Here is a 25,484-nt window from a genome sequence, read left to right on the forward strand (position 1 = left end):
CTAGAGGGCAGGCTATACTAGATCTGGCATTGTGCAAGGAGATGGGATTCATTGATTACCTCAGTGAAGGCATCCCCAGGTAACAGTGACTATAAAATGACAAAATTTTATATTTGATTTGTGAGAGGAAAGAGTGGGTCCAAGACTATTATTTTAAACTTAAACAAGGCCAATTATGAGGGCATTAAATCAAGAGCGAGCTAGGTGAACTGGCAAATGAGGTTATGGGATTGGACAGAGATGCAGTGACAGACATTTAAAAAGATATTTCAGAATACACAGGATACGCTCCAATGAGAAGGAAAAATTCCAAGGGGCGGACCCACCGTCCATGGTTAATTAAAAGGGTAGACAATATTAGAATATATGAGACAAAGTTGACTAGAAATATAAAGTAAGTTGCTACAGATATTGAACATTTTTAAAAAGCTAACAAAGTGAGCGTTGATCCTATAGAAAGTAAGTCTGGGGAACTAATAAGGAATGCAAAGAGATGGCAGATGAATTGAACAGGTAGTTTGCATTGGTCTTCACTATATAAAGGATACAAGTGACATCCCAGAAATAGCTGTAACTCAGGAAATCAAAGGGAGGGAGGAACTTAGGAAAATTACAATCACCAGTGAAGTGGTACTGAGCAAATTGTTGGAGCTGTGGGCTGACAAATCCCAGTGCCTGATGGACTTCATCCTAGGGTCTTGAAAGAAAGAGCTAGTGTGATAGCTGAAACATTGGCTTTAATTTTCCAAAATTCCCTAGATTTGGGAAGGATTCTCTTAGATTGAAAGACAGCAAATGTAACTCCTTAGTTCAAAAAGGGAAGGAGACAAAAAACAGGAAACAAGGAGCGTTAGCTTAGCATCTGCCATAGAGAAAATGCTGGAAGCTATTAAAGAAGTTACAGCAGGACGCTTAGAAATGTTCAAGGAGATCAGGCGGAATCAACATGGTTTTGTGAAAAGGAAATCATGTTTAACCAATTTATTGCAGTTCTTTTAAGCACTCACATGTGCTGTGGTTAAAGAGGAACTGTGGATATTCTGTACCCCGATTTCCTGAAGGCATTTGATAAGGTGCCACTTCAAAAGGTTATTGCAGAAAAAAGCTGATGGTGTAAGAAGGTAACATATTTGCATCAATTGAAGATTGGCTAGAGAACAGGAAACAGAGTAGCCATAAATCGGTCTTTTTCTGGTTGCAGTGTGTAACACGTGGTGTGCCACAGGAATCTACACTGGGACCTCAACTTTAAAAAAAAATTTAGAATACCCAATTCTTTTTTTTCCCAATTAAGGGGCAATTTAGCATGATCAATTCACCTACCTTGCACATCTTGTGGGTGTGACACACACACAGACACGGGTATATGTGCAAACTCCACTTAGACAGTTTACCGGGGCCAGGATCGAACCTGGGTCCCCGGCACCGTGAGGCAGCAGTGCTAACCACTGCACCACCCGGGACCTCAACATCTTACAATTTATATAAATGACTTGGATGAAGGGATGGTTGCAAAATTTGCTGATGACACATAAGGTAGGAAAGTAGGTTGTGAATACATAAGGAGGCTACAAAGGGACATTGATAGGTTAAATGAGTGGGCAAAAATTCTGGCAAATGGAACAATACTTTTCACTGTGTACTAATACATGTAACAATAATAAATCAAATCAAAATCAAATGAAATAATGTGAGCAAATGTGAAATTGATTATTTTGGCAGGAAGAATAAAAAAATGCATTTAATCGAAATGAGAGATTGCAGAGCTCAGACTCAGATCTGGGTGTCAGTGTACAAATCACTTTCACAGTAACTTCATTGCAGTGTTAATGTAAGCTTACTTGTGACAATAAAGGTTATTATTTTAAAAAAGGCTAGTATACAGATATAGCAAGTATTTAGAGAAACTAAGACAAAGTTACTGTTTGTGATGAGAACAGATTACAGATGAAGGTTATAATTCAGTTGTATAGAGCACTGGTGAGACCACATCTGGAATAGCGTGCATACAGTATTGGTTTAAGATGCAAATGTGTTAGGAGGCATTCAGAGAAGGTTTACTTGACTAATACCAGAAATGGGCATGCTGAAAGATTGAACTTGTATCCACTGGAGTTTAGAAGAGTAAGAGGTGACTAAGTTCACAAGGGGTCTTTGCAGGCTGGATGTGGAGAGGATGCTTCCTCTTGTGGGAAAATCTAGAACGGTTCAAAAATTCTCTCTATGGCAGAATCTCTATCAACAAATCTAGGGGTCACGGTTCAAAAATAAGGGATCGCTAATTTGTGACAGATGCGATTTTTTTCCCCTCAGAGGGTAGTGAGTCTTTGGAACTTTCTTCCTCAAGTGGCAGAGAAAGCAGTCATTAAATATTTTTCGGCGGAGCTAGATAGATTCTTGATTAACACAGGGGTCAAAAGCTATCTGGGTAGGCAAGAATGTGTGGCTGAGGTTGCAATCAGATCAGCCATGATCTTATTGAATGGCAGAGAAGTGGCCTACTCCTCCTAACTCGTATGTTTGCATGCAACAGGAAGCCAGAATCGAGATAAATGTGTCTTTTTCAGATTGGCAATCTGTAGTTTGTGGAGTGTCACAGGGATCAGTACTGGATTCTCAATTATGTACAATCTATATGAATGGTTTGGACGAAGGGACTGAATGTACGAAAGCTAAATTTGCTGATGACATCAAAATAGGTAGGGAAGTGTGTCAAGAGGCAGAGAACCTGCATCAGAATAGAGACAGACTAATTGAGTGGGCGAACAATTGGCAGTATCACCTGGGTAAAGGTGTTTTGTTGCATTTGGCAGGAAGAATAGAAAAGCATTATTCTATTTAAATAGAGAACAACTGCAGAACTCGATGGTACAAAGGGATCTAGGTGTCCTTATAAATGAATCACAAAGTTAGTATACAGGTACAAGTGCAGTCAAATGGAATGTTGGCAATTAATGCAAAAATGGAATATAAAAGTAGGGCAATTTTATTGCCGATGTACAGGGCATTGGTGGGACCACATCTGGAATACCGGGTGCAGTTTTAGTCGCCTTATTTTAAAAAAACATAACTGCTTTAGAACCAGGTCAAAGATGGTTCACTGGACTCATTCCTGGGACGAAAGGGTTTTCTTACAAAGAAAGGTTGTACAGGTTAGGTCTATATTCAATGGAGATTAGAAGAATTAGGCAATTCTTAGATAAGGCGGAATATTGAGGACAAGGTTTAAAAATAAGTCGACCCCTTTTAAGAGAGTTGAGGAAAACCTTTTTCTCCCAAAGGGTTGGTGGAGTATGGAATTCTCTTCCCAGAAAGCATGGAGGCTGGGTCTTTGAATTAATTAATGGCAGGGTTGGACAGATTTTTGTTAGGCAAGGGAGTGAAGGGTTATGGAGGTGGGGGAAGTGGATGGGTGGGAGGTGAAGGCAGACAGGAAAGTGGAGCTAAGACCACAACCAGATCAGCTATGATCGTATTGAATGATGGAGCAGATTTGAAGGGTCAAATGGCCTACTCCTGCTCCCATTTAAATACTGCAACTACAAAAGAGGTCAGAGGCTTGGAATTCTGTGGGGGGAATTCACTTCCTGTCTCCACAGCACAGTGGCACAAGTGGATAGCACTGTGGCTTCACAGCGCCAGGTTCCAGGTTCAATTCCCTGCTCGGTCACGGTCTGTGCAGAGTCTGCACGTTCCCCCAGCGTTTGCGTGGGTTTCCTCCGGCTGCTCCGGTTTCCTCCCACAGTCTAAAGACGTGCAGGTTAGGTGGATTGGTCATGATAAATTGATCTTCGTGACCAAAAAAGGTTAGATGGGGTTATTTGGTTACGGGGATAGGGTGGAAGTGAGGGCTTAAGTAGGTCGGTGCAGACTCGATGGGCCGAATGGCCTCCTTCTGCACTGTATGTTCTATGTTCTAAGCCTGTCCACCATCTACAAGGCACAAGTCAGGAGTGAGATGGAATCCTGCCCACTTGTCTTGACGAGTGCAGCTCCAACAACACAAGAAGCTTGATACCACCCAGGAAAGTCATCCCGCTTATTTGGCATGCTATCTCCACCTTCAACATCTACTCCTTCCACCACTGAAACAGAGTGACAGCAGTGTGTACCATCTACACAGTGCATTGCAGCAACATATTAAAGCTCCTTTGACAGCATCTACGAAACCTGATACCTCTTAACACCTATAACGACAAGGATAACTGATGTATGGGAACACTACCACTTGCGCAAGTTCCCATCCAAACCCCACACCATCCTGCCATGGATGGATTTGTTTGTCACGTGCATCGAGGTACAGTGAAAAGTATTTTTCTGCGAGCAGCTCAACAGATCATTAAGTACAGAAGAAAAGGGAATAAAAGAAAGTACATAATAGGGCAACACAACATATACAATGTAACTACAAAAGCACTGGCATCGGATGAAGCATACAGGGTGTAGTGTTAATGAAATCAGTCCATAAGAGGGTCATTTAGGAGTCTGGTGACAGTGGGGAAGAAGCTGTTTGAGTCTGTTCGTGCGTGTTCTCAGACTTCTGTATCTCCTGCCCGATGGAAGTAGTTGGAAGAGTGAGTAAGCCGGGTGGGAGGGATCTTTGATTATACCGCCCGCTTTCCCCAGGCAGCGGGAGGTGTAGATGGAGTCAATGGATGGGAGGCAGGTTCGTGTGATGGACTGGGCGGTGTTCACGACTCTCTGAAGTTTCTTGCGGTCCTGGGCCGAGCAGTTGCCATACCAGGCTGTGATGCAGCCAGATAGGATGCTTTCTATGGTGCATCTGTAAAAGTTGGTAAGAGTCAATGTGGACATGCCGAATTCCCTTAGTTTCCTGAGGAAGTATAGGCGCTGTTGTGCTTTCTTGGTGGTAGCGTCGACGTGGGTGGACCAGGACAGATTTTTGGAGATGTGCACCCCTAGGAATTTGAAACTGCTAACCATCTCCACCGCGGCCCCGTTGATGCTGACAGGGGTGTGTACAGTACTTTGCTTCCTGAAGTCAATTACCAGCTCTTTAGTTTTGCTGGGCATTGAGGGAGAGATTGTTGTCGCTACACCACTCCACTAGGTTCTCGCTACACCACTCCACTAGGTTCTCTATCTCCCATCTGTATTCGGACTCATCGTTATTCGAGATCCGGCCCACTATGGTCGTATCGTCAGCAAACTTGTAGATGGAGTTGGAGCCAAGTTTTGCCACGCAGTCGTGTGTACAGGGAGTAGAGTAGGGGGCTAAGTACGCAGCCTTGCGGGGCGCCGGTGTTGAGGACTATTGTGGAGGAGGTGTTGTTGTTCATTCTGACTGGTTGTGGTCTGTTGGTCAGAAAATTGAGGATCCAGTTGCAGAGTGGGGAGCCAAGTCCTAGGTTTTGGAGCTTTGATATGAGCTTGGCTGGGATTATGGTGTTGAAGGCAGAGCTGTAGTCAATAAATAGGAGTCTAATGTAGGAGTCCTTGTTTTCGAGATGCTCTAGGGATGAGTATAGGGCCAAGGAAATGGTGTCTGATGTGGACCGGTTGCAGCGGTATGCGAATTGCAGTGGATCAAGGCGGTCTGGGAGTACGGAGGTGATGCACTTCATTACGACTGAAGTCAGGGCCACTGGTCGGTAGTCATTGAGGCACGTTGCCTGGTTCTTCTTTGGTACCGGTATGATGGTGGTCTTCTTGAAGCAGGTGGGGACCTCGGAGTGGAGTAGGGACAGGTTAAAGATGTCCGTGAATACCTCTGCCAGCTGGTCCACGCAGGCTTTGAGTGCACAACCAGGGATCCTGTCTGGGCCCGTCGCCTTCCGAGGGTTCACTTTCAGGAAGGCCAATCTGACTTCGGAAGCTGTGATGGTGGGTATGGATGAATTATGGGCTGCTGGGGCACTCGCCAGCGGATTGTTGGTTACCTGCACGAACCGAGCATAGAATGCATTGAGTTCATCGGGGAGTGGTGCGCTGCTGCCAGAGATACTGTTCGGCTTCGCTTTGTAGCCAGTTATGTTGTTTAGTCCTTGCCACAACCACCGAGAGTCTGTCTGTGACTCTAGCTTGGTTTGATATTCTCTCTTGGCATTCCGGATGGCTTTGCGGAGGTCGTACCTGGATTTCTTGTATAGGTCAGAGTCGTCTGCCTTGAACGCCTCAGATCTGTCCTCCAGTAGGGAGTCAATCTCGCGATTGAGCCATGGTTTCCATGGTACTATATTGCCGCTCCTTCACTAGCTCTGGGTCTAAATCTAGAACTCACTAACAACACGGTGGGTCTACCTACACCACGTAGATTGCAGTGGTTCAAGAATGCGGTTCAGCGCCATCTTCTCAAGAGCAATTCGGAGTGGCCAACAAATGCTGGCTCACATCCTATCAAAGAATAAAAGAGGAGCAAAGAGGTTGGGAGACCAAGTACAAAAATCATTAAAAACTAATGGAGAGTTAGGAAAAGCAATCAGACTAACAGAATGCTGACCTTTACCTTAAGGGACTTATTACAATTATGAAGTATATAACAATATTATATTTTGGGACTTTATCTTATGTTCAGGTAAAATGAATGGGGTCATATTACCTGCTCTGAAGTCTGCCGGAAAGCAGATCTGAATGATTTGACTATTAAGAGATTAAAGGGGGCCCAGGTTATTATACTCAGGAATAGGTGCAAGATATTCACACTTCCAGACAATGGCAAAACCAGCTGTGGGAAGTCTGAGGGAATTGCTGAGGATGCCGGGTTATAAACCGCTGTGCGTTAAACTGTCCATTTACTTCCAAGACAAAAGATTCAATTTGGGTATCAAGAATAGCTACTTAGCATTTTTACCTGGATACAATGTCCACGTGATGCACACATGGTGATGGATTTTACAATGGGAAGGATACAGAGGAAGCCATTATGATATTGGGTTACAGGCTTTCCTAAAACATTCTTGAATATTACATCCTTCATTAAAAGTCAGAAGTGGGGATATTTGCAGATGACTGCACAATGTTCAGCAGCATTCGCGACTCCTTAAAGCAGTCCATGTCCAAATGCAACATGATTTGGGAAATATCCAGGTTTGGGCTGATAAGTGTCAAGTAACATTCACACCACACAAGTGCCAGGCAACGACCATCTCCAACAAGAGAGGACCATTTAAAAAAAAAAACTTTATTAAAGTTTTCACAAAATATCAACAACAAAATGTAAAAGGAACCCAATAGAATTCAAAAAACAAAACAACCCAGTGCCCCCCTATACATAAATAATAAATTAACACCCAACGTTCTAAGAACGGGTGCCACGGCCTGAAAAACCCTTGCACCGATCCCTTGAAGGCAAATTTCACCCCCTCTAATTTAATAAACCCCGCCATATCGTTGATCCAGGATTCCACGCTTGGGGGCCTCGCATCCTTCCACTGAAGAATAATACCGGCCTCTTTCGCCTCCTGCACTCCCGGCTCCTCCGCAACCACAAATATTGCGAGCCCCCAGCCCGGTTTGACCCTGGATCCTACCACCCTCAACACAGTCCTCACTACGCCCTTCCAAAATTCCTCCAGTGCTGGGCATGCCCAGAACATATGGGTGTGGTTTGCTGGGCTCCCTGAGCACCTAACACACCTGTCCTCACCCCCAAAAACCCGGATCATCCTTGTCCCGGTCATGTGCGCCCTGTGCAGCACCTTAAACTGTATGAGGTTGAGCCTCGCGCACGAAGAGGAAGAGTTCACCCTCCCTAGGGCATCTGCCCACGTCCCCTCCTCAATCTCCTCCCCCCACTTACCTTCCAGCTCCTCCACCTCCTGCATCACCTGGTATGTTGCCGAAATTCCCCCCCCCCTTCAAGAGCACCCTGCCCTGTGCGTGGCGGCAGCAGCAGGAATTCCACCACTTGCCGCCTGGCAAACACCCTTACCTGTAGATACCTAAAGGTGTTTCCCTGGGAGAGCCCGTACTTCTCCTCCCGCTCATCCAGGCTCGCAAACTTCCCATCCAAAAACAGGTCCCCCAACTTTCTTATACCTGCCCTGTGCCACCCCGAAAACCCTCCATCTATTCTCCCTGGGGCAAACCAGTGGTTCCCCCGTATCAGGGTCCACACCGAGGCCCCCACTTCCCTCGTACCGCCTCCATTGCCCCCAAATTTTGAGGGTAGCCACCACCACTGGGCTCGTGGTATACCTCATTGGAGGGAGCGGCAGCGGCGCCGTTGCCAGTGCCTCCACACTCATACCCTCAAGACGCCGTCTCCAGCCTCTTCCATGCCACCCCCTCCCCCTCCATCACCCACTTGCGCACCATCACCACATTGGCGGCCCAGTAGTACCCAGAGGTTGGGCAGTGCCAGCCCCCCCCATCCCTATTCCACTCCAGGAACACACTTCTCACCCTCGGAGTCCCTCGCGCCTACACAAACCCCGTTATGCTCCTGTTGACCCACCTAAAGAAGGCCTTCTGGATAAGAATGGGGAGGCACTGGAACAGGAACAAAAACCTTGGGAGCACCGTCATCTTGATTGACTGCACCCTATCCGCCAGGGACAGTGGCAACGCATCCCACCTCAAACTCCTGCTCCATTTGCTCCACCAGCCTCATGAAATTAAGTCTATGCAGGGCCCCCCAGCTCATGGCCACCTGGACCCTCAAATACCCGAAGCTCCTCTCCGCCCTTTTTAGTGGGAGCTCGCCAATCCCCCTCTCCTGGTCCCCTGAGTGAACCACGAACAACTCGCTCTTGTTGAGCTTGTACCCTGAGAAATCCCTGAATTCCCAAGGATCCTCATTACCTCCGGCATTCCCCCCACCGGGTCCGCCACATAGCAGCAAGTCGTCCGCATAGAGCGACACCCTATGCACCTCCCCACCCTGCACCAGCCCCCTCCAGTTCCTTGACTCCCTCAGTGCCATATCCAGGGGTTTAATTGCCAGTGCGAAGAGCAGGGAGGACAGGGGACACCCCTGCCTCGTCCCTCGATGCAACCGAAAGTACTCCGACCTCCTCTTGTTCGTGGCCACACTCGCCATCAGGACCTCGTACAACAGCCTAACCAACCTGACGAACCCTTCCCCAAACCCAAACCTCTTCAGCACCTCTCACAAGTACCCACTCTACCCTATCGAAGGCTTTCTCAGAGTCCATCGCCACCACTATCTCCGCCTCCCCCACCCTCGCTGGCATCATAATAACGTTCAGGAGCCTCCACACATTCGCGTTCAACTGCCTCCCCTTCACGAACCCAGTCTGGTCTTCATGGATGACCTGCGGCACCCAATCCTCATGGCAAAGACCTTCGCCAGCACCTTGGCATCTACATTTAACAGCAAAACCGGCCTGTAAGACCCACACTGCAGGGGATCCTTGTCCCACTTCAGGATCAAGGAGATCAGTGCCCGGGACATCGTCAGGGACAAAGCCCCCAACCCCCCTCCCTCGCCAAATTGAAGGTCCTAACCAGCAACGGGCCCAACAGGTCCACATATTTGTTTTGTAAAATTCAACCGGGAAACCGTCCAGCTCCGGTGCCTTCCCCGCCTGCATGCTCCCTATCCCTTTGGCCAGCTCCTCCAGCCCAATCGGGGCCCCTAATCCAGCCACCAGTCCCTCCTCCACCTTCGGGAACCTCAGTTGGTCCAGAAAGCGGCCCATCCCTCCCGCCTCCAGTGGGGCTCGGACCGATACAGTTCCTCATAAAAGTCCCTGAAGACCCCAACCCCACTCCGCACCACACTCCCTCCCCTATCCTTAACTCTCCCGATCTCCCTAGCTGCGTCCCGCTTCCAAAGCTGATGTGCCAGCATCCGACTTGCCTTTTCCCCATATTCATAAATCACCCCCTGGGCCTTCCTCCACTGCGCCTCTGCCTTCCTGGTGGTCAACAGGTCGAATTCGGCCTGGAGGCTACGCCTCTCCCTCAACAGTCCCACCTCCACGTACCTCCTGTCTACCCTCACCATCTCCCCCACCAGCCTCTCCCTCTGCTCTCTCCTCTCCTTGTGGGCCCTAATGGAGATCAGCTCACCCCTAACCACCGCCTTCAGCGCCTCCCAGACCATCCCCACTCGGACCTCCCCGTTATCGTTGGCCTCCAGATATCTCTCTTATGTTTCCTCGGACCCGCTCGCTCACCTCCTCGTCCGCCAACAGCCCCACCCTCCAAGCGCCACAACGGGCACTGGTCCCTCTCCTCCCCCAGCTCTAGGTCTACCCAATGCGGGGCATGATCCAAAATGGCTATCGCCGAGTACTCGGTATCCTCTACTCTCTCAATCAGCGCCCTGCTCAGAACAAAAAAGTCGATCCGGGAATAGGCCTTAAGTACGTGCGAGAAGAAAGACAATTCCCCAGCCCCCGGCCTTGCAAATCTCCAAGGGTCCACCCCTCCCATCTGGTCCATAAACCCCCTCAGCACTTTAGCCGCCGCCGGCCTCCTACCCGTCCTAGAGCTGGAGCGATCCAGTGCCAGATCCAACACAGTGTATAAGTCCCCCCCCCCCCCATTATGAGGCCCCCCACTTCCAAGTCCGGGATCCGACCCAACATGCGCCGCATAAAACCCACATCGTCCCAGTTCGGGGCGTACACGTTGACCAGCACCACCCTCTCCCCTTGCAGCTTACCACTTAACATTACGTACCTGCTGCCATTGTCTGTCACAATGCTCGACGCCTCGAACGACACCCTCTTTCCCACCAAGATTGCCACCCCCTGATTTTTTGCATCCAGCCCCAAATGAAACAGCTGGCCTACCCACCCCTTCCTCAATCTTACCTGGCCTGCCACCTTCAGGTGTTTCTCCTGGAGCATGACCACATCCACCTTCAACCCCTTCAGGTGCGCAAACACCCGGGCCCGCTTAACCAGCCCGTGCAGTCCCAGGTTATCGGCCGGATCAGGGGGCAACCCGCCCCCCTCCCCCGCCAACTAGCCAGAAGCCCTCCTCGGCCAGCCACGCGCCCCATGGCGGCAGACCCCCGTCCCAACCCCCTCTACTCACTCCAGTTCCCCCTTGACCATACCAGCAGCAACCTGGTTCCCCCCACCCCAAGCTCAGATTCCTCCTAGCTGCATTGCTCCCCCCATTGCACTCCCACAAGTCAGCGGACTCCTGCTGACCCCAGCCGCTCCCGCCTCTCCTTCGACTCCTCCCATTGTGGGACTTTCCCACCCCCTCCATTATCCACCAGCCGGCTCTCCGCCTCCCCCTTCCATCCCAAGCGTGGGAAAAACCCGCGCTTCCCCGCCCCCGCAGGAAGAAGCTAGCGCTTTCCATCTGCCCGGCCCCACCTCCTCTGGTGCAGCTCCTTTTACAGGCCCAGTCCCCTCACCCCCAACTCGGGCCTCCCCCTCCCCCGCAGGGCCCCATCCCCCCTACCAGCCATCCACCCCCTACTCCATTTACTTGCCCCCCTCCAAGAGCCAACCCGACAGACCCAACCAAACCAGTGGCCAACCCACCCTAACCACCCACACCGAACCAAAAATAAACAAGAACAAAGAACCGCCCCTCAAAATGTAACAACAATCCCCGACCACCCCCACACCCGACCCCCCCCCCCCCCCCCCCCCATCCCGACCCTCAGTTTGTGTCCAGCTTCTCGGACTGAACAAAGGCCCACGCCTCCTCCAGGGACTCAAAATAATGGTGTCGGTCCTTGTAGGTGACCCACAGACGCGCCGGCTGCAGCATGCCAAACTTCACCCCCTTCCTGTGCAGCACCACCTTCGCCCGGTTGTACCCGGCCCTCTTCTTCGCCACCTCCGCGCTCCAGTCCTGATATATTCGAACCTCCGTGTTCTCCCACCTGCTGCTCTTCTCTTTCTTGGCCCACCCGAGTACACACTCCCGATCAGCGAACCGATGAAACCGCACCAGCACCGCCCGCGGCGGCTCGTTCGCCTTGAGCCTCCTCGCCAGCACTCTATGGGCCCCTTCCAGCTCCAGGGGCCCCTGGAAGGACCCCGCTCCCATCAGCGAGTTTAACATGGTGACCACACACACAGGCCCCCACGTCCAACCCCTCCTTTGTTCAGGCCGAGAAGTTGGACACAGATTGAGTGTCGGGATGGGCGTTTGGTGATTGCGGTTGATATGTTACTTTTGGAGGGGGGGTCCTTTGCTCTTGGTTTCTTTTTCTTTTCTTTTGTTTGTGTTTTTCTCTTTCTGGTCGGCGAGGGTGGTTAGGACGGGTTGGGGACTGTTTTGGTTGGGTTGGTCGGTGGGGCTCTTGGAGGGGGGTAAGCGGGTGGAGCAGGGGTGGATGGCCGGCGGTGAGTTGGGGCCCCGCGGGGGAGGGGGGAGGTCAGAGTCAGGGGTGAGGGGACTGGGCCTGTAAAAGGAGCTGCGGCAGAGGTGGCGGGGCCGGGTAGGTGGAAAGCGTGGGCTTTTTCCCGCGCTGAAGACTGAAGGGGGTGGGACCGGGGAAGCGAGGGTTGTTTCCCGTGCTTAGGATGGAAGGGGGAGGGGGAGAGCCTGTGGATGGGGAACGGAAGAGGAGGGTGTGTCACACAATGGGAGGAGTCGAAGGAGAGGCAGGAGTGGCCGGGGTCAGCAGGAGTCAGCTGACTTGCGGAAGCGCAATGAGGGGAGTAAAACAGTTAGGGTGGGTCCCAGCAGTGGGGACCGGGGGATATCGAGTTGCTGCTGCTATGGTCAAAGGGGAGCTGGAGCGAGTGGGGAGGGGGTCGAGACAGGGGTCTGCCGCCGTGGGGAACGGGCCAGGCGCAGGGTGCGGGCACGTGGCTGGCCGAGGAGGTGTTATGGCTAGTCGGCGGGGGAGGGGGGCGGGTAGCCCCCTGATCCGGCTGATAACCTGGAATGTAAGGGGACTGAATGGGCCGGTCATGCGGGCCCGTGTGTTCGCGCACCTGAAGGGGCTGAAGGCGGATGTGGTTATGCTCCAGGAGACACACCTGAAGGTGGCAGACCAGGTAAGGGTGGGTAGGTCAGGTGTTTCATTTGGGGCTGGATGCCAAAAATCGAGGGGTGGCGATCTTGGTGGGAAAGAAGGTGTCATTCGAGCCGTCGGGCATTGTGGCAGACAATGGCGGTAGGTACGTAATGGTAAGTGGTAAGCTGCAGGAAGAGAGGGTGGTACTGGTCAATGTGTATCCCCTGAATTGGGACGATGCGGGTTTTATGTGGCACATGTTGGGTCGGATCCTAGACTTGGAAGTGGGTGGCCTGATAATAGGGGGAGACTTTAACATGGTGCTGGATCCAGCACTGGATCGCTCCAGGTCTAGGACAGGTAGGAAGCCGGCGGTGGCTAGAGTGCCGAGGGGGTTTATGGACCAGACGGGAGGGTGGACCCTTGGAGATTTGCAAGGCCGGGGGCCAGGGAATTTTCATTCTTCTCACATGTCCACAAGGCTTATTCCCGAATCGACTTTTGTATTTTGAGCAGGGCGCTGATAGCGAGAGTAGAGGTTACCGAGTACTCGACGATAGCCATTTCGGACCACGCCCCGCATTGGGTGGACTTGGAGCTGGGCAAGGAGAGGGACCAGCGCCCGTTGTGGCGCTTGGAGATGGGGCTGTTGGCGAACGAGGTGGTGAGCGAGCGGGTCAGAGAAAGCATAGAGAGATACCTGGAGGCCAACAATAACGGGGAGGTCCACGTGGGGATGATCTGGGAGGTGCTGAAGGCGGTTAGGGCCCACAAGGAGAGGAGGGAGCGGGAGAAGAGGGAGAGGCTGGTGGGGGAGATGGGTATGCTGAGGTGCCCGAGGAAGGATTGTTGAGGAAGAGGCGCAGCCTCCAGGCCGAATTCGACCTGGTGACCACCAGGAAGGCGGAGGTGCAGTGGAGGAAGGCACAGTGGGCAATTTACGAGTATGGGGAAAAGGAAAGCCGGATGCTGGCGCATCAGCTTCGGAAGTGGGACGCAGCTAGGGAGATCGGGGGAGTTAAGGACAGGGGAGGGAGTGTGGTTGGCATCAATGGGGTCTTCAGGGACTTCTATGAGGAATTGTACCGGTCCGAGCCCCCACTGGAGGAGGGAGGGATGGGCCACTTCCTGGACCAATTGTGGTTTCCGAAGGTGGAGGAGGGACTGGTGGCTGGATTGGGGGCCCCGATTGGGCTGGAGGAGCTGCCAAAGGGATAAGAAGCATGCAGGCGGGGAAGGCACCGGGGCCGGACATTTTCCCGGTCGAATTCTATAAAAAATATATGGACCTGTTGGGCCCGTTGGTAGTTAGGACCTTCAATGAGGCGGGGGGGGGGGGGGGGGGGGGAGGCTTTGCCCCCGACGATGTCCCGGGCACTGATTTCCTTGATCCTGAAGCGGGACAAGGATCCCCTGCAGTGTGGGTCTTACAAGCCAATTTAATTGCTAAACGTAGATGCCAAGGTGCTGGCGAAGGTCTTAGCCACGAGGATTGAGTGCTGCAGATCATCCACGAAGACCAGACGGGGTTTGTGAAGGGGAGGCAGTTGAACGCGAATGTACGGAGGCTTTTGAACGTTATCATGATGCCGGCGAGGGAGGGGGAAGCGGAGATAGTGGTGGTGATGGACGCTGAGAAAGCCTTCGATAGGGTAGGGTAGAGTGGGGGTACCAGTGGGAGGTGCTGAAGAGGTTTGGGGAGGGGTTTGTCAGGTGGGTTAGGCTGTTGTATGAGGCCCCGATGGCAAGCGTGGCCACAAACAGGAGGAGGTCTGAGTACTTTCGCTGGCACCGAGGGACGAGGCAGGGGTCCCCCCTGCTCTTCGCACTGGCGATTAAACCCCTGGCTATGGCACTGAGGGAGTCGAGGAACTGGTGCCCCCTTTTGCTCTTACTAACTGGGTGGAGAGGAGCATAGGGTGTCGCTCTATGTGGACAACTTGCTGCTATATGTGGCGGACCCGGTGGGGGGGAATGCCGTAGGTAATGAGGATCCTTAGGGTATTCGGGGATTTCTCAGGGTACAAGCTCAACATGGGGAAGAGCGAGCTGTTCATGGTTCACCCAGGGGACCAGGAGAGGGGGATTTGCGAGCTCCCATTAAAAAGGGCGGAGGGGAGCTTCAGGTATTTGGGGGTCCAGGTGGCCAGGAGCTGGGGGCACCTGCATAGGCTTAATTTCACAAGGCTGGTGGAGCAAATGGAGCAGGAGTTCAAGAGGTGAGACTCGTTGCCGCTGTCCTTGGCGGGTAGGGTGCAGTCAGTCAAAATGACAGTGCTCCCAAGGTTTTTGTTCCTGTTCCAGTGCCTCCCCGTGTTTATCCCGAAGGCCTTTTTTTGGCTTGTCAACAGGAGCATAATGGGATTTGTGTGGGCGTGAGGGACTCCGAGGGCGTTCCTGGAGCGGAGTAGAGATAGGGGAAGCTGGCGCTGCCCAACCTCTTGTGGGTACTACTGGGCTGCCAGTGCGACGATGGTGCGCAAGTGGGTGATGGAGGGGGAGGGGGCTGCATGGAAGAGGTAGGAGACAGCGTCTTGTGTGGGTCCAAGTCTGGGGGCGCGCCGCTGCCGTTCCCTCCAATGAGGTATACCACGAGCCCGGTGGCGGCGGCTGCCGTCAAAATCTGGGGGCAGTGGAGGCGGCACAGGGGGGAAGCTGGGGCCTCGGTGTGGACCCCAATACGGGGGAACCACCGGTTCGTCCCAGGGAGAACAGATGGAGGGTTTTCAGGGTGGCACAGGGCAGGGATACGAAGGTTGGGGGACCTGTTTGTGGACGGGAAGTTCGCGAGCCTGGGTGAGCTGGAGGAGAAGTACGGGCTCTCCCCGGGGAACACCTTCAGATACTTACAGGTAAGGGCGTTTGCCAGGCGGCAGGTGGTGGAATTCCCACGGCTGCTGCCACACACAGTGCAGGACAGGGTGCTCTCGGGAGGAATTTTGGAAGGGCGTAGCGAGGACGGTGTCGAGGGTGGTAGGATCCAGGGTCAAACCTGGCTGGGGGCTCGCAATATTTGGGGTCGCAGAGGAGCCGGGAGTGCAGGAGGCAAAAGAGGCCGGTATTCTGGCCTTTGCGTCCCTGGTAGCCCGGCAAAGGATTCTTCTTCAATGGAAGAATGCGAGGCCCCCAAGCGTGGAATCCTGGATAAACAATATGGCGGTGTTTATCAAGTTGGAGAGGTGAAATTCGCCTTGAGAGGGTCGGTACAAGGGTTCTTTAGGCTGTGGCAACCGTTCTTAGACTTCCTGGCAGAACGGTAGACATTGATCAATGGCAGCAGCAACTCCGGGGGGGGGGGGTTACTTTACTTTATCGTTATTTACACTGGAGGGTCTGAGGTGGTGTATATACCTGTTGTGTTAAGTCGGGGTGTTAATGCTAATTTATTATTTATGTGCAGAGGGGAGGGGTGTATGGAGGGTTGCTTTTCTAGACTGTGTTTTGTACTTAACCCTGTTGGGTTCCGTTTTCATTTTGTTATTGATATTTTATGAAAACCTTAACAAAAATTATTTGTAAAAAAAAAAATAACCTGCCTAAAAAAAGACATAGGTGCCTTTAGTCTGCTTGTTACAGTAATGTTTCAGTCATACTGAGCTTTGGTTAGACTCCACAAGAGAGTACTGCATGTATTTAGGGCACTACACCTCAGGAAGGATACAAGCTTCGAGGGAGTGCAGTTCAGATTCCCCAGAATGAACAAAGATTTTAGAAGGTTAAATCATGCATAAACTTGGTTTGTGTTCCCTTAAGTACTGAAGATGGAGGGGAATTTGGCAGTGTAGATTTTTTTTTGTTTTGTTTTCTTTAAAATTTATAATTTTTTCCAATTAACGGGCAATTTAGCGTGGCCTAGCTTGCACATTTTCGGGTTGTGGGGGCGAAACCCACGCAAACACGGGAAGAATGTGCAAACTCCACACGGACAGTGGCCCAGAGCAGTGATCGAACCTGGGACCTCGGCGCCAGGAGGCTGTATTGCTAACCCACGGCACCGCTGTGCTGCCCTTTGGCAGTGTAGATGATAGAAACTATTCCTTCCATGGGAACTATTCCCTCATTTAATCTAGACCAGATGGCATGGAACTTGGGATGCACTTTTTCACACAAAGGGCATTAGGGATCTGGATGCTAAATCAATTGGAATATTAAGGTAGATTATTGTTGAGTAAAGGCATCAAGAGATGTGGAACTATGTTAGGTAGCTGGAGCTGAGCTACAGATCAGCCATGATCTGACTGGATGGTGAGCTGCTCTGAAGGGTTGAATAGTCCACTAACCTTGCTTCCCCTTTGAAAGCACTTTCAAACCTGTGACCTCTACTATCTTGAAGAAAAAGGGCAGCAGCCTCATGGGTACAGCAGCATCTGCAAGATCTCATCCAAGTCACAAACCTGAGTTGGAAATATATCTGGTCAAAGATCACAAACCATACATGTTAACTCGGTCCTACCTCCACAGATTCTATTGAGTGCCACGATTTCAGTATTTCAGTTTTTTATTTCAAATTTACAGAATTTGAAGTATTTTGTTTTTGAAAATGGGGAATAAATTCTGGCCTTGCCAGTGGCGTCCACATTCTATGAAAGAATAAAAATGCGAGTTCCCTATGAACAAACAAAGATTGATAGAGAGGCAGAGGGCGTTAGAGTAGGAATTTCAGACAGAGATTTAAGCAGCTGAAGGCACCGTTACTTAGAAGTGGAATTAAGTGCAGGGGTTACTGTGTGATGGGCCGGAAATAAAGTAAGGGAGACTTTTGTGGAGGATGAGGGCAGTGAGCATATGGAAGCTAGACATTAGAGATAGGAGAGGCCACAAAGAACCTGGGATAGAAGGAAGACATTTTAAAATTTAAGGCATTGGGGGACAAGCTAATGTAAATATATATGGCTTAAAATATTGCTACATATACCAAGTAATCTTTGCTCTTACTAACAGACGTTAGCAAGGATGAGTTTCCTCAGCAGATGAGCTGAGATTGGAGCAAATGTTTGTGACAATGGAGGCAGAAGTAGGTAGTATTTGAGATGAGGCACATGGAGTTGGAAGCTCACCTTGAGGTTGAAGAGATTGTTCAGTTTGCAAGTAGTCCAGAGTCTGCAAGAACCAGTAGTGGGGAAATGGTATTGACAAGGATATGGAGTCTGTAATGGACTTAATTTGATGGTATCAATTTGAGACTAATCTGTACAGTACTAGGGGCCGTTTAGCACAGGGCTAAATCGCTGGCTTTGAAAGCAGGTCAAGGCAGGCCAGCAGCACGGTTCAATTCCCGTACCAGCCTCCCCGAACAGGCACCGGAGTGTGGCGACTACGGGCTTTTCACAGTGCCTTCATTTGAAGCCTACTTGTGACAATAAGCGATTTTCAATTTCACAAGGTTCAGAAAGGGCCACACAGAGTAAACACAATAAATTGTTTCCCTTAACTGGGGAATCCCACAGATCCAGGATAAGGGGTTGAGCATTCAGGACTAAGATGGGGAGAAATTTGCTCAGAGGGTTGTGAATCTTTGCAACATAATTAATCAGAGATTATCTGGTCATTATCATATTGTTTGCCAGGCGCTTGCTGTGCACCCATTGACAGCCAGATTTCCTGTATTGCAACACTTCAAAAAAGTACTTCATCAGCAAAAAGTACTTAATTTAGGAGCTGGTTTAGCACACTGGGCTAAATAGCTGGCTTTTAAAGCAGACCAGCAGCACGGTCCAATTCCCATACCAGCCTTCCCAAACAGGCGCCAGAATGTGGCGACTAGGGGCTTTTCACAGTAACTTCATTTGAAGCCTACTTGTGACAATAAGCGATTTTCATTTGCAGGTGATGCAAAGTTGGATGAGGGTGAGTTGTGAGGAGGATGCAGAAATACTCCAGTGAGACTTGGACAGACTGTGTGAGTGGGCACATGGATGGCAGATGCAGTATAATGCAGATAAATGTGAGGTTATTCATTTCGGTAGCAAAAATAGGAAGACAGATTATTTGAATGGGTGTAAATTGAGAGAAGTGGATAAGAGAGACCTTGGTGTCCTTGTGCATCAGTCATTGAAAGTAAGCACGCAGGTACAGCAGGCAGTAAAGAAGCAAATGGTGATAAAATGAAAAGAAAATCACTTATTGTCACAAGTAGGCTCCAAATGAAGTTACTGTGAAAAGCCCCTAGTCACCACATTCCAGCACCTGTTTGGGGAGGCTGGTATGGGAATTGAACCGTGCTGCTGGCCTGCCTTTGTTTGCTTTAAAAGCCAGCGATTTAGCCCTGTGCCAAACCAGCCCCAGGTATGTTGGCCTTCATAGCAAAAGGATTTGAATATAGGAATAGAGATGTTTCACTTGAATCGGGCATTGGTGAGGGCACACCTGGAGTAGTGGGTGCAGTTTTGGTGTCCTTATCGGAGGAAGGATGTTCTTGTTATGGAGGGAGTGTAGCGAAGGTTTACCAGGCTGATTTCTAGGATGGTGGGGCAGTCATACGAGGAGAGACTAAGTCAGTTTGTAGTTTAGAAGAGTGAGAGGGATCTCATATTCTCTTATAAAATTCTAACAGGATTAGACAGAGTAGATTCAGAAAGAATGTTCCCGATGGTGGGAGAGTCCAGAGTAGGCATCATTGTTGGAGGATAAGGGGGAACCTTTTTACGACTGATGGGTGGAGAAATTTCTTCATCCGGAGGGTGGAGAATCTGTGGAATTCATTACCCAGAAAGTAGTTGAGGCCAAAATGTTGTGTAATTTCAAGAAGGAATTAGATATCACTCTTGGGGCTAAAGGGATCAAGTATATGAAGGGAAGGCAGGATCAGGGTATTGAACTTGATGATCAGCCATGAACATAATGAATGGCAGAGGAGGGCCAAACGGCTTCCTCCTGCTTCTATTCTCTATGTTAAAAGGCACTTTGCAAATGCAAGTGTTTCTTTTGCAAGGCTGAGTTGGAGCAAGTCATAACTGATCCAGGATTGCATGTCAGACAAAGCCACTTTGAAAGCACAGCGGCAGTGGCTGGGGAGTCAAACCGGGTGTTCTCAACACCCGGTGGAAGCGGAAGCTGCCCAATTTGCCCCCTTTCCTTCCACTCGAACCCGTGCCTCCGGGGAGGAAAGACAAGCCGACCTACTCCCGGAGATACCCCGCTGCACTGCCACTTGCGAGACTGGCCATGAAGTTGCTGGCGACACGGTGCGAAACGCCCATGGAAAAGCCACGGGGAGGGCGAGATGCGAGTTAGAGAGAGAGCGAGACCGGTCGGGAGGCGCCCCCCCCCCCCCCCCCCCCCCCGGACCAAAACGGTTGACGTGACGCCGGTTCGAAAGACTTGATAGCAAAGGGGGGGGGGGGGGGTGAACTCACCAAGAGCAGGAACGTGAGGGCAGCACCGGCCGCCAGCTGCAGCGCCTCCGCCAGCACGAGCTCCATTGCTGTGCAACCGCCGCCAACATTCGGTCCCGGCGCCGCGGCAACCGCGCGAGCCTATGGGAACCGAACAGCGAAGCGGAAATAGTCGCCAGCCCAGCGAGCGAGCGAAGAGGGTGCTCCGGGCGCCAAGAAAGGAAATCTATTCACCCACTTTGGCGGGGGACTCCCCATACAGCGCCGCCCGGCGCCGGGGAGCCGCCGCTGCAGCAAACCTGAACATACCATATTGATAAGGGGAAAACAAACGTAAGGAATGGGAGTTGGCCTTAGGCTATGCCAAGCCTGCTCCCACATTCAATATGATCATGGCTCATCTTGGGCTTCAACTACACTTTCTTGCCCAGTTCCACTCTCCCTTGATACCTTAAGAGACCAAAACAATGATGGCGCTTCCACAACCTACTGCGAAAGAGTTCACTATTCACAACCCTTGTGAAGAAATTTCTCCTTATCTCAGTCTTAAATGATTGGCCCTTTATCCTGAAACTGTACCCCCTTTAGCTTCCCCAGTCAGAGAGGCATCTCCGTATCTATCCAGACAATCCTTCATAATCCTGAATGTTTAATCTTTCATTGTGCTAAACGTGTATAGACCCAATTTACTCAGTCTCTCATCCTAGGGACAAATCTAGCTTTGACAAAGGATCACCTGGACTCGAAACATTAGCTCTTGTCTCTCCGATGCTGCCAGACCTGCTGAGATTTTCCAGCATTTTTTCTTTAGTTTCAGATTCCAGTATCCGCAGTAATTTGCTTTTAATCTAGTGAACCTTCTCGTACAGCCTCCAATGCAGGTATGTCTTCCTTAAATATGGAGACCAAAATTGCACAGTATTTTACATGTGTTACCAATGCCCTGTACAATTATAGCAAGACTTTTATTTTTGTACACTAATCTCTTTGCAATAAAGGGATTCACTTCCTATTTGCATCCTGTACCAACAGACTAACATTTTCTGTTCCTTATACAGCCAAGTCTATCTGTAGCAAATGTTGGTTGCTTGATCCGGCTCAGAGTTGATGAGCTGGATTCTGAGCTTCGGACGCTGCAACACATCCTGGAGGGGGAGAGGTACCTGGACACTGTTCCAGGAGGCAGTCACATCCCGTAGATTAAATACCTTGAATTCGGCCAGTGGTCAGGGACAGGTGGGTATGGCTGTTAGTGAGGCAGGTAAAGGGATTCAGGAAGTCAAGTTGCAGAAGCCTCAACCCCTGAACCTGTCCAACAGGTTTGAGATTCTTGCTCCCTGTGTGGACGGGAACGGGGACTGCAGGGAGGAGGAGCAAACTGACGACAGCACTGTGGTACAGGGAGCCATTCAAGTGCGGGGAGAAAAAAGAAATGTAGTCGTAATTGGGGATAGTATAGTTAGGGGCATTGACATTGTTCTCCGTGACCAGGATTGAGAATCCCGAAAATTGTGTTGCCTGTCTGTTGCTCAGGTTCAGGATATCTCGTCTGGGAAGATCCAGTTGACATGGTCCACATAGGTACCAATGACATACGTAGAACAAGAACAGAGGTTCTGCTAAGGGAGTATGAACAGCTAGGAGCTAAATTAAAAAGCAGAACCAAAAAGGTAATAATCTCAGCATTACTACCTGAGCCACAAGCTAATTAGCACAGGGTCAATAAGATTAAGGAGGTGAATGCATGGCTCAAAGGTTGGTGTAGGAGCATGAGTGGCACAGTGGTTCGCACTGCTGCCTCACGGCGCCAAGGTCCCAGGTTTGATCCCAGCTCCGGGACACTGTCCGTGTGGAGTTTACACATTCTCCCCATGTTTGCATGTGTTTCGCCCCCACAATCCAAAGATGTGCAGGGTAGGTGGATTGGACATGCTAAATTGCCCCTTATTTGGAAAAAATGAATTAGGTACTCTAAATTTATTTGAAAAAGAAAGAAAAAAAAGATTGGTGTATGAGGAATAGGTTTTAATTAATGGGACATTGGCACCAGTACAGGGGAAGAGGGCTCCTGTTCTAATGGGATGGTTTTCACCTGAATCATGGTGGGACCAGAGTCCTGGTGAATCAGATAACTAGGCCTCCAGATAGGGCTTTAAATTAAATAGTGGGGCGTGGGGGGGGGGGGGGGGGGGGAGGGGGGGGGGGGCGGGGTGCACGTTGTATGGAGAATTGTATGGAGTTGTATGGAGAATTAGAAAATCAAAGTTAAAGGAGAGGGTAGAAGTGCAGGTTAATGACAAGGACTTTAAACTAGCTAAAGGAACAGAGGGTTCAGGAGAGGTTAATAAAGTTAATAAAGTTTCCAGACCACATAATAGAACAGAGAGTTTAGAAGGTGGCAGGAATCTAACCTCAGGAAGAGCAAAAAAGGTGACAAAAATGAGAAGGGAGGTGGTCAATGCAGGACTGAGTGTGTTGTACCAGTATACGGAACAAGGTAAATGAGCTTGTTGCGCACATTGAAATTGGACGATACGATGTTGTGGGCATCACAGAGATATGGCAGCAAGAGGTCAGGGCTGGGATCTAAATATCCAAGGATTTTTCCTATTGAAAGGGCAGGTAGATGGGCAAAGGGGTGGTGTTCCATTGTTAGTAAGGAATGAAGCTAAATCGATAGCAAGATGTGATATAGAATCAGAAGGCATAGAATCTCTGTGGGTAGAGTTGAGGAATTGTTAAGGTAAAAAGACCCTGATGGAGTTATGTGCAGGCCCTCTGGCAGTAGTCAGGATGTGGGGCAGAAAATAAATCAGGAGATAATAAAGGCATATAAGAAAGGCAATACTACAATAATCATGGGGGACTTCAATATGCAGGTGGACTGGGAAAATCAAGTTGGTAATGGATTCCAAGAAAAGGAATTTGTGGAATGTCTAAGAGATGTTTTTTGGAGCAGCTTGTGACAGCCTACTAAGGAACAGGCAATTCTGGATTTGGTGATGTGTAATGAGGCAGACTTGATTAGCGAACTTAAGGTGAAAGAACCCTTAGGGAGCAGTGACCACAATTTACCCTGCAGTTTGAGAGGGAGAAGCTGCAATCAGATCTAGCGATATTACAATTAAATAAGGGTAACTACAAAGACCTGAGGGAGGAGCTGGCCAGAGTTGATTGGAAGGGGAGCCGAGCAGGGAAGACAGTGGAACAGCAATGGCAGGAGTTTTGGGGGATTATTCAGGAGGCACAACAGGAATTCATCCCAAGGAGGAGGAAACATGGTAAGGGGAGGACGAGGCAACCATGGCTGACGAGGGAAGTCAAGGACAGCATAAAAGCAAAAGAAAAAGCATGCAAAGTGGCATGGATTAATGGGAAGCCAGAGGATTGGGAAGCCTTTAAAAGCGAGCAGAGCACAACTAAAAAAGCAGTAAGGGGGGAGAAGATGAAATGGGTTTAAGCTAGCTCGTAATATAAAAGATAGGACGAGATTTTTTTCAATATTTTAAAGGTAAGAGAGAGGCAAAAATAGACATTGGACCACTGGAAAATTAGGCTGGAGAAGTAATAATAGGAAACAAAGGCATTGCAGAGGTACTGAATAGTTACTTTTCAACAGTCTTGACAGTGGAAGACACCAGTGGGATGCCAGAGCTCCAGGAGAATCAGGGGGCACAGGTGAGTGTAGTGGCCATCACTAAGGAAAAGGTTCTGGGGAAACTGAAAGGTCGGAACGTGGATAAATCACCTGGACCGGATGGACCCCAGGGTTCTAAAAGAGATAGCTGAGGAGATTGTGGAGGCATTGGTTGATCTTTCAGGAATCACTAGAGGCAGGAAGTGTCCCAGAGGACTGGAAAGCGGCTAATGTAACACCGCTGTTTAAGAAGGGGGGGAGGCAGAAGATGGGAAATTATAGGCCGGTTAGCCTGACTTCCGTCATTGGTAATGTTTTAGAGTCCGTGGAAGGCAGCACGGTAGCACAGTGGTTAGCACAGTAGCTTCACAGTACCAGGGTCCTAGGTTTGATTCTCAGCTTGGGTCACTATCTGTGTGGAGTTTGCACGTTCTCCCTGTGTCTGCATGGGTTTCCTCCGGGTGCTCCGGTTTCCTCCCACAGGAGGTTCACAAGAATGATCCCTGGAATGAAGAGCTTGTCATATGAGGAACAGTGAGGTAACTGGGTCTGTACTCATTGGAGTTTAGATGGATGAGGGGGGATCTTATTAAAACCTACATGATACTGCGAGTCCTGGATAAAGTGGATGTGTAGAGAGTGTTTCCACTTGTTGGAAAAACTAGAACCAGAGGGCACAATCTCAGACTAAAGGGACGATCCTTTAAAACAGAGAAGAGGAGGAATTTCTTCAGCCAGAGGGTGGTGAATCTGTGGACTTCTTTGCCAAGAAGGCTATGGAGGCCAAATAACTGAGTGTCTTGAAGACAGATAGATAAGTTCTTGATTAATAAGGGGGTCAGGGGTCATCGGGAGAAGGCAGGAGAATCGGGATGAGAAAAATATCAGCCATGATTGAATGGCGAGCAGACTCGATGGGCCGAGTGGCCTAATTCTCCTCCTATGTCATGGTCTTATGAAGATTTACATATTTCATACCTTATAAATATTGTTTTAAGTTTTTACAACCAAAGTGAATAGCCTCACAATTCCACACATGATACTCCATCTTCGACTGTCTACATATTGTTTTAAGAAGCCCTCCTGTCCTCCTCTCGAATATAGAACATAGAACATTACAGCGCAGTACAGGCCCTTCGGCCCTCGATGTTGCGCCGACCTGTGAAACCACTCTAAAGCCCATCTACACTATTCCCTTATCGTCCATATGTCTATCCAATGACCATTTGAATGCCCTAAGTGTTGGCGACTCCACTACTGTTGCAGGCAGGGCATTCCACGCCCTTACTACTCTCTGAGTAAAGAACCTACCTCTGACATCTGTCCTATATCTATCTCCCCTCAATTTAAAGCTATGTCCCCTCGTGCTAGACATCACCATCCAAGGAAAAAGGCTCTCACTGTCCACCCAATCTAATCCTCTGATCATCTTGTATGCCTCAATTAAGTTACCTCTTAGCCTTCTTCTCTCTAACGAAAACAGCCTCAAGTCCCTCAGCCTTCCCTCATAAGATCTTCCCTCCATACAAGGCAACATTCTGGTAAATCTCCTCTGCACCCTTTCCAATGCTTCCACATCCTTCCTATAATGCTGCGACCAGAATTGCACGCAATGCCCCAAATGCGGCCGCACCAGAGTTTTGTACAG

General features: G+C 49.9%; 1 protein-coding gene across 2 annotated transcripts in view; it reads right to left on the bottom strand.

Annotated features, from left to right (window-relative positions):
• Window positions 1–20,399, bottom strand: part of alg5 (ALG5 dolichyl-phosphate beta-glucosyltransferase) — an 81,653-nt gene extending 61,254 nt beyond the window's left edge. The window contains exon 1 of one of the 2 annotated variants that reach the window (XM_072477051.1): window positions 20,221–20,399. In XM_072477051.1, coding sequence (XP_072333152.1) covers window positions 20,221–20,286 — 66 coding nt within the window. In that variant the 5' untranslated portion in view covers window positions 20,287–20,399. Of the gene's footprint in view, window positions 1–17,145; window positions 17,260–20,220 lie in introns of those variants that run through there. The other variant, XM_072477052.1, reaches the window with a different exon arrangement.
• Window positions 20,400–25,484: the final 5,085 nt, after the last annotated feature.

Source organism: Scyliorhinus torazame, chromosome 15 (genome assembly GCF_047496885.1).
Source record: "Scyliorhinus torazame isolate Kashiwa2021f chromosome 15, sScyTor2.1, whole genome shotgun sequence".
Classification (NCBI taxonomy): Eukaryota; Metazoa; Chordata; class Chondrichthyes; order Carcharhiniformes; family Scyliorhinidae; genus Scyliorhinus; species Scyliorhinus torazame.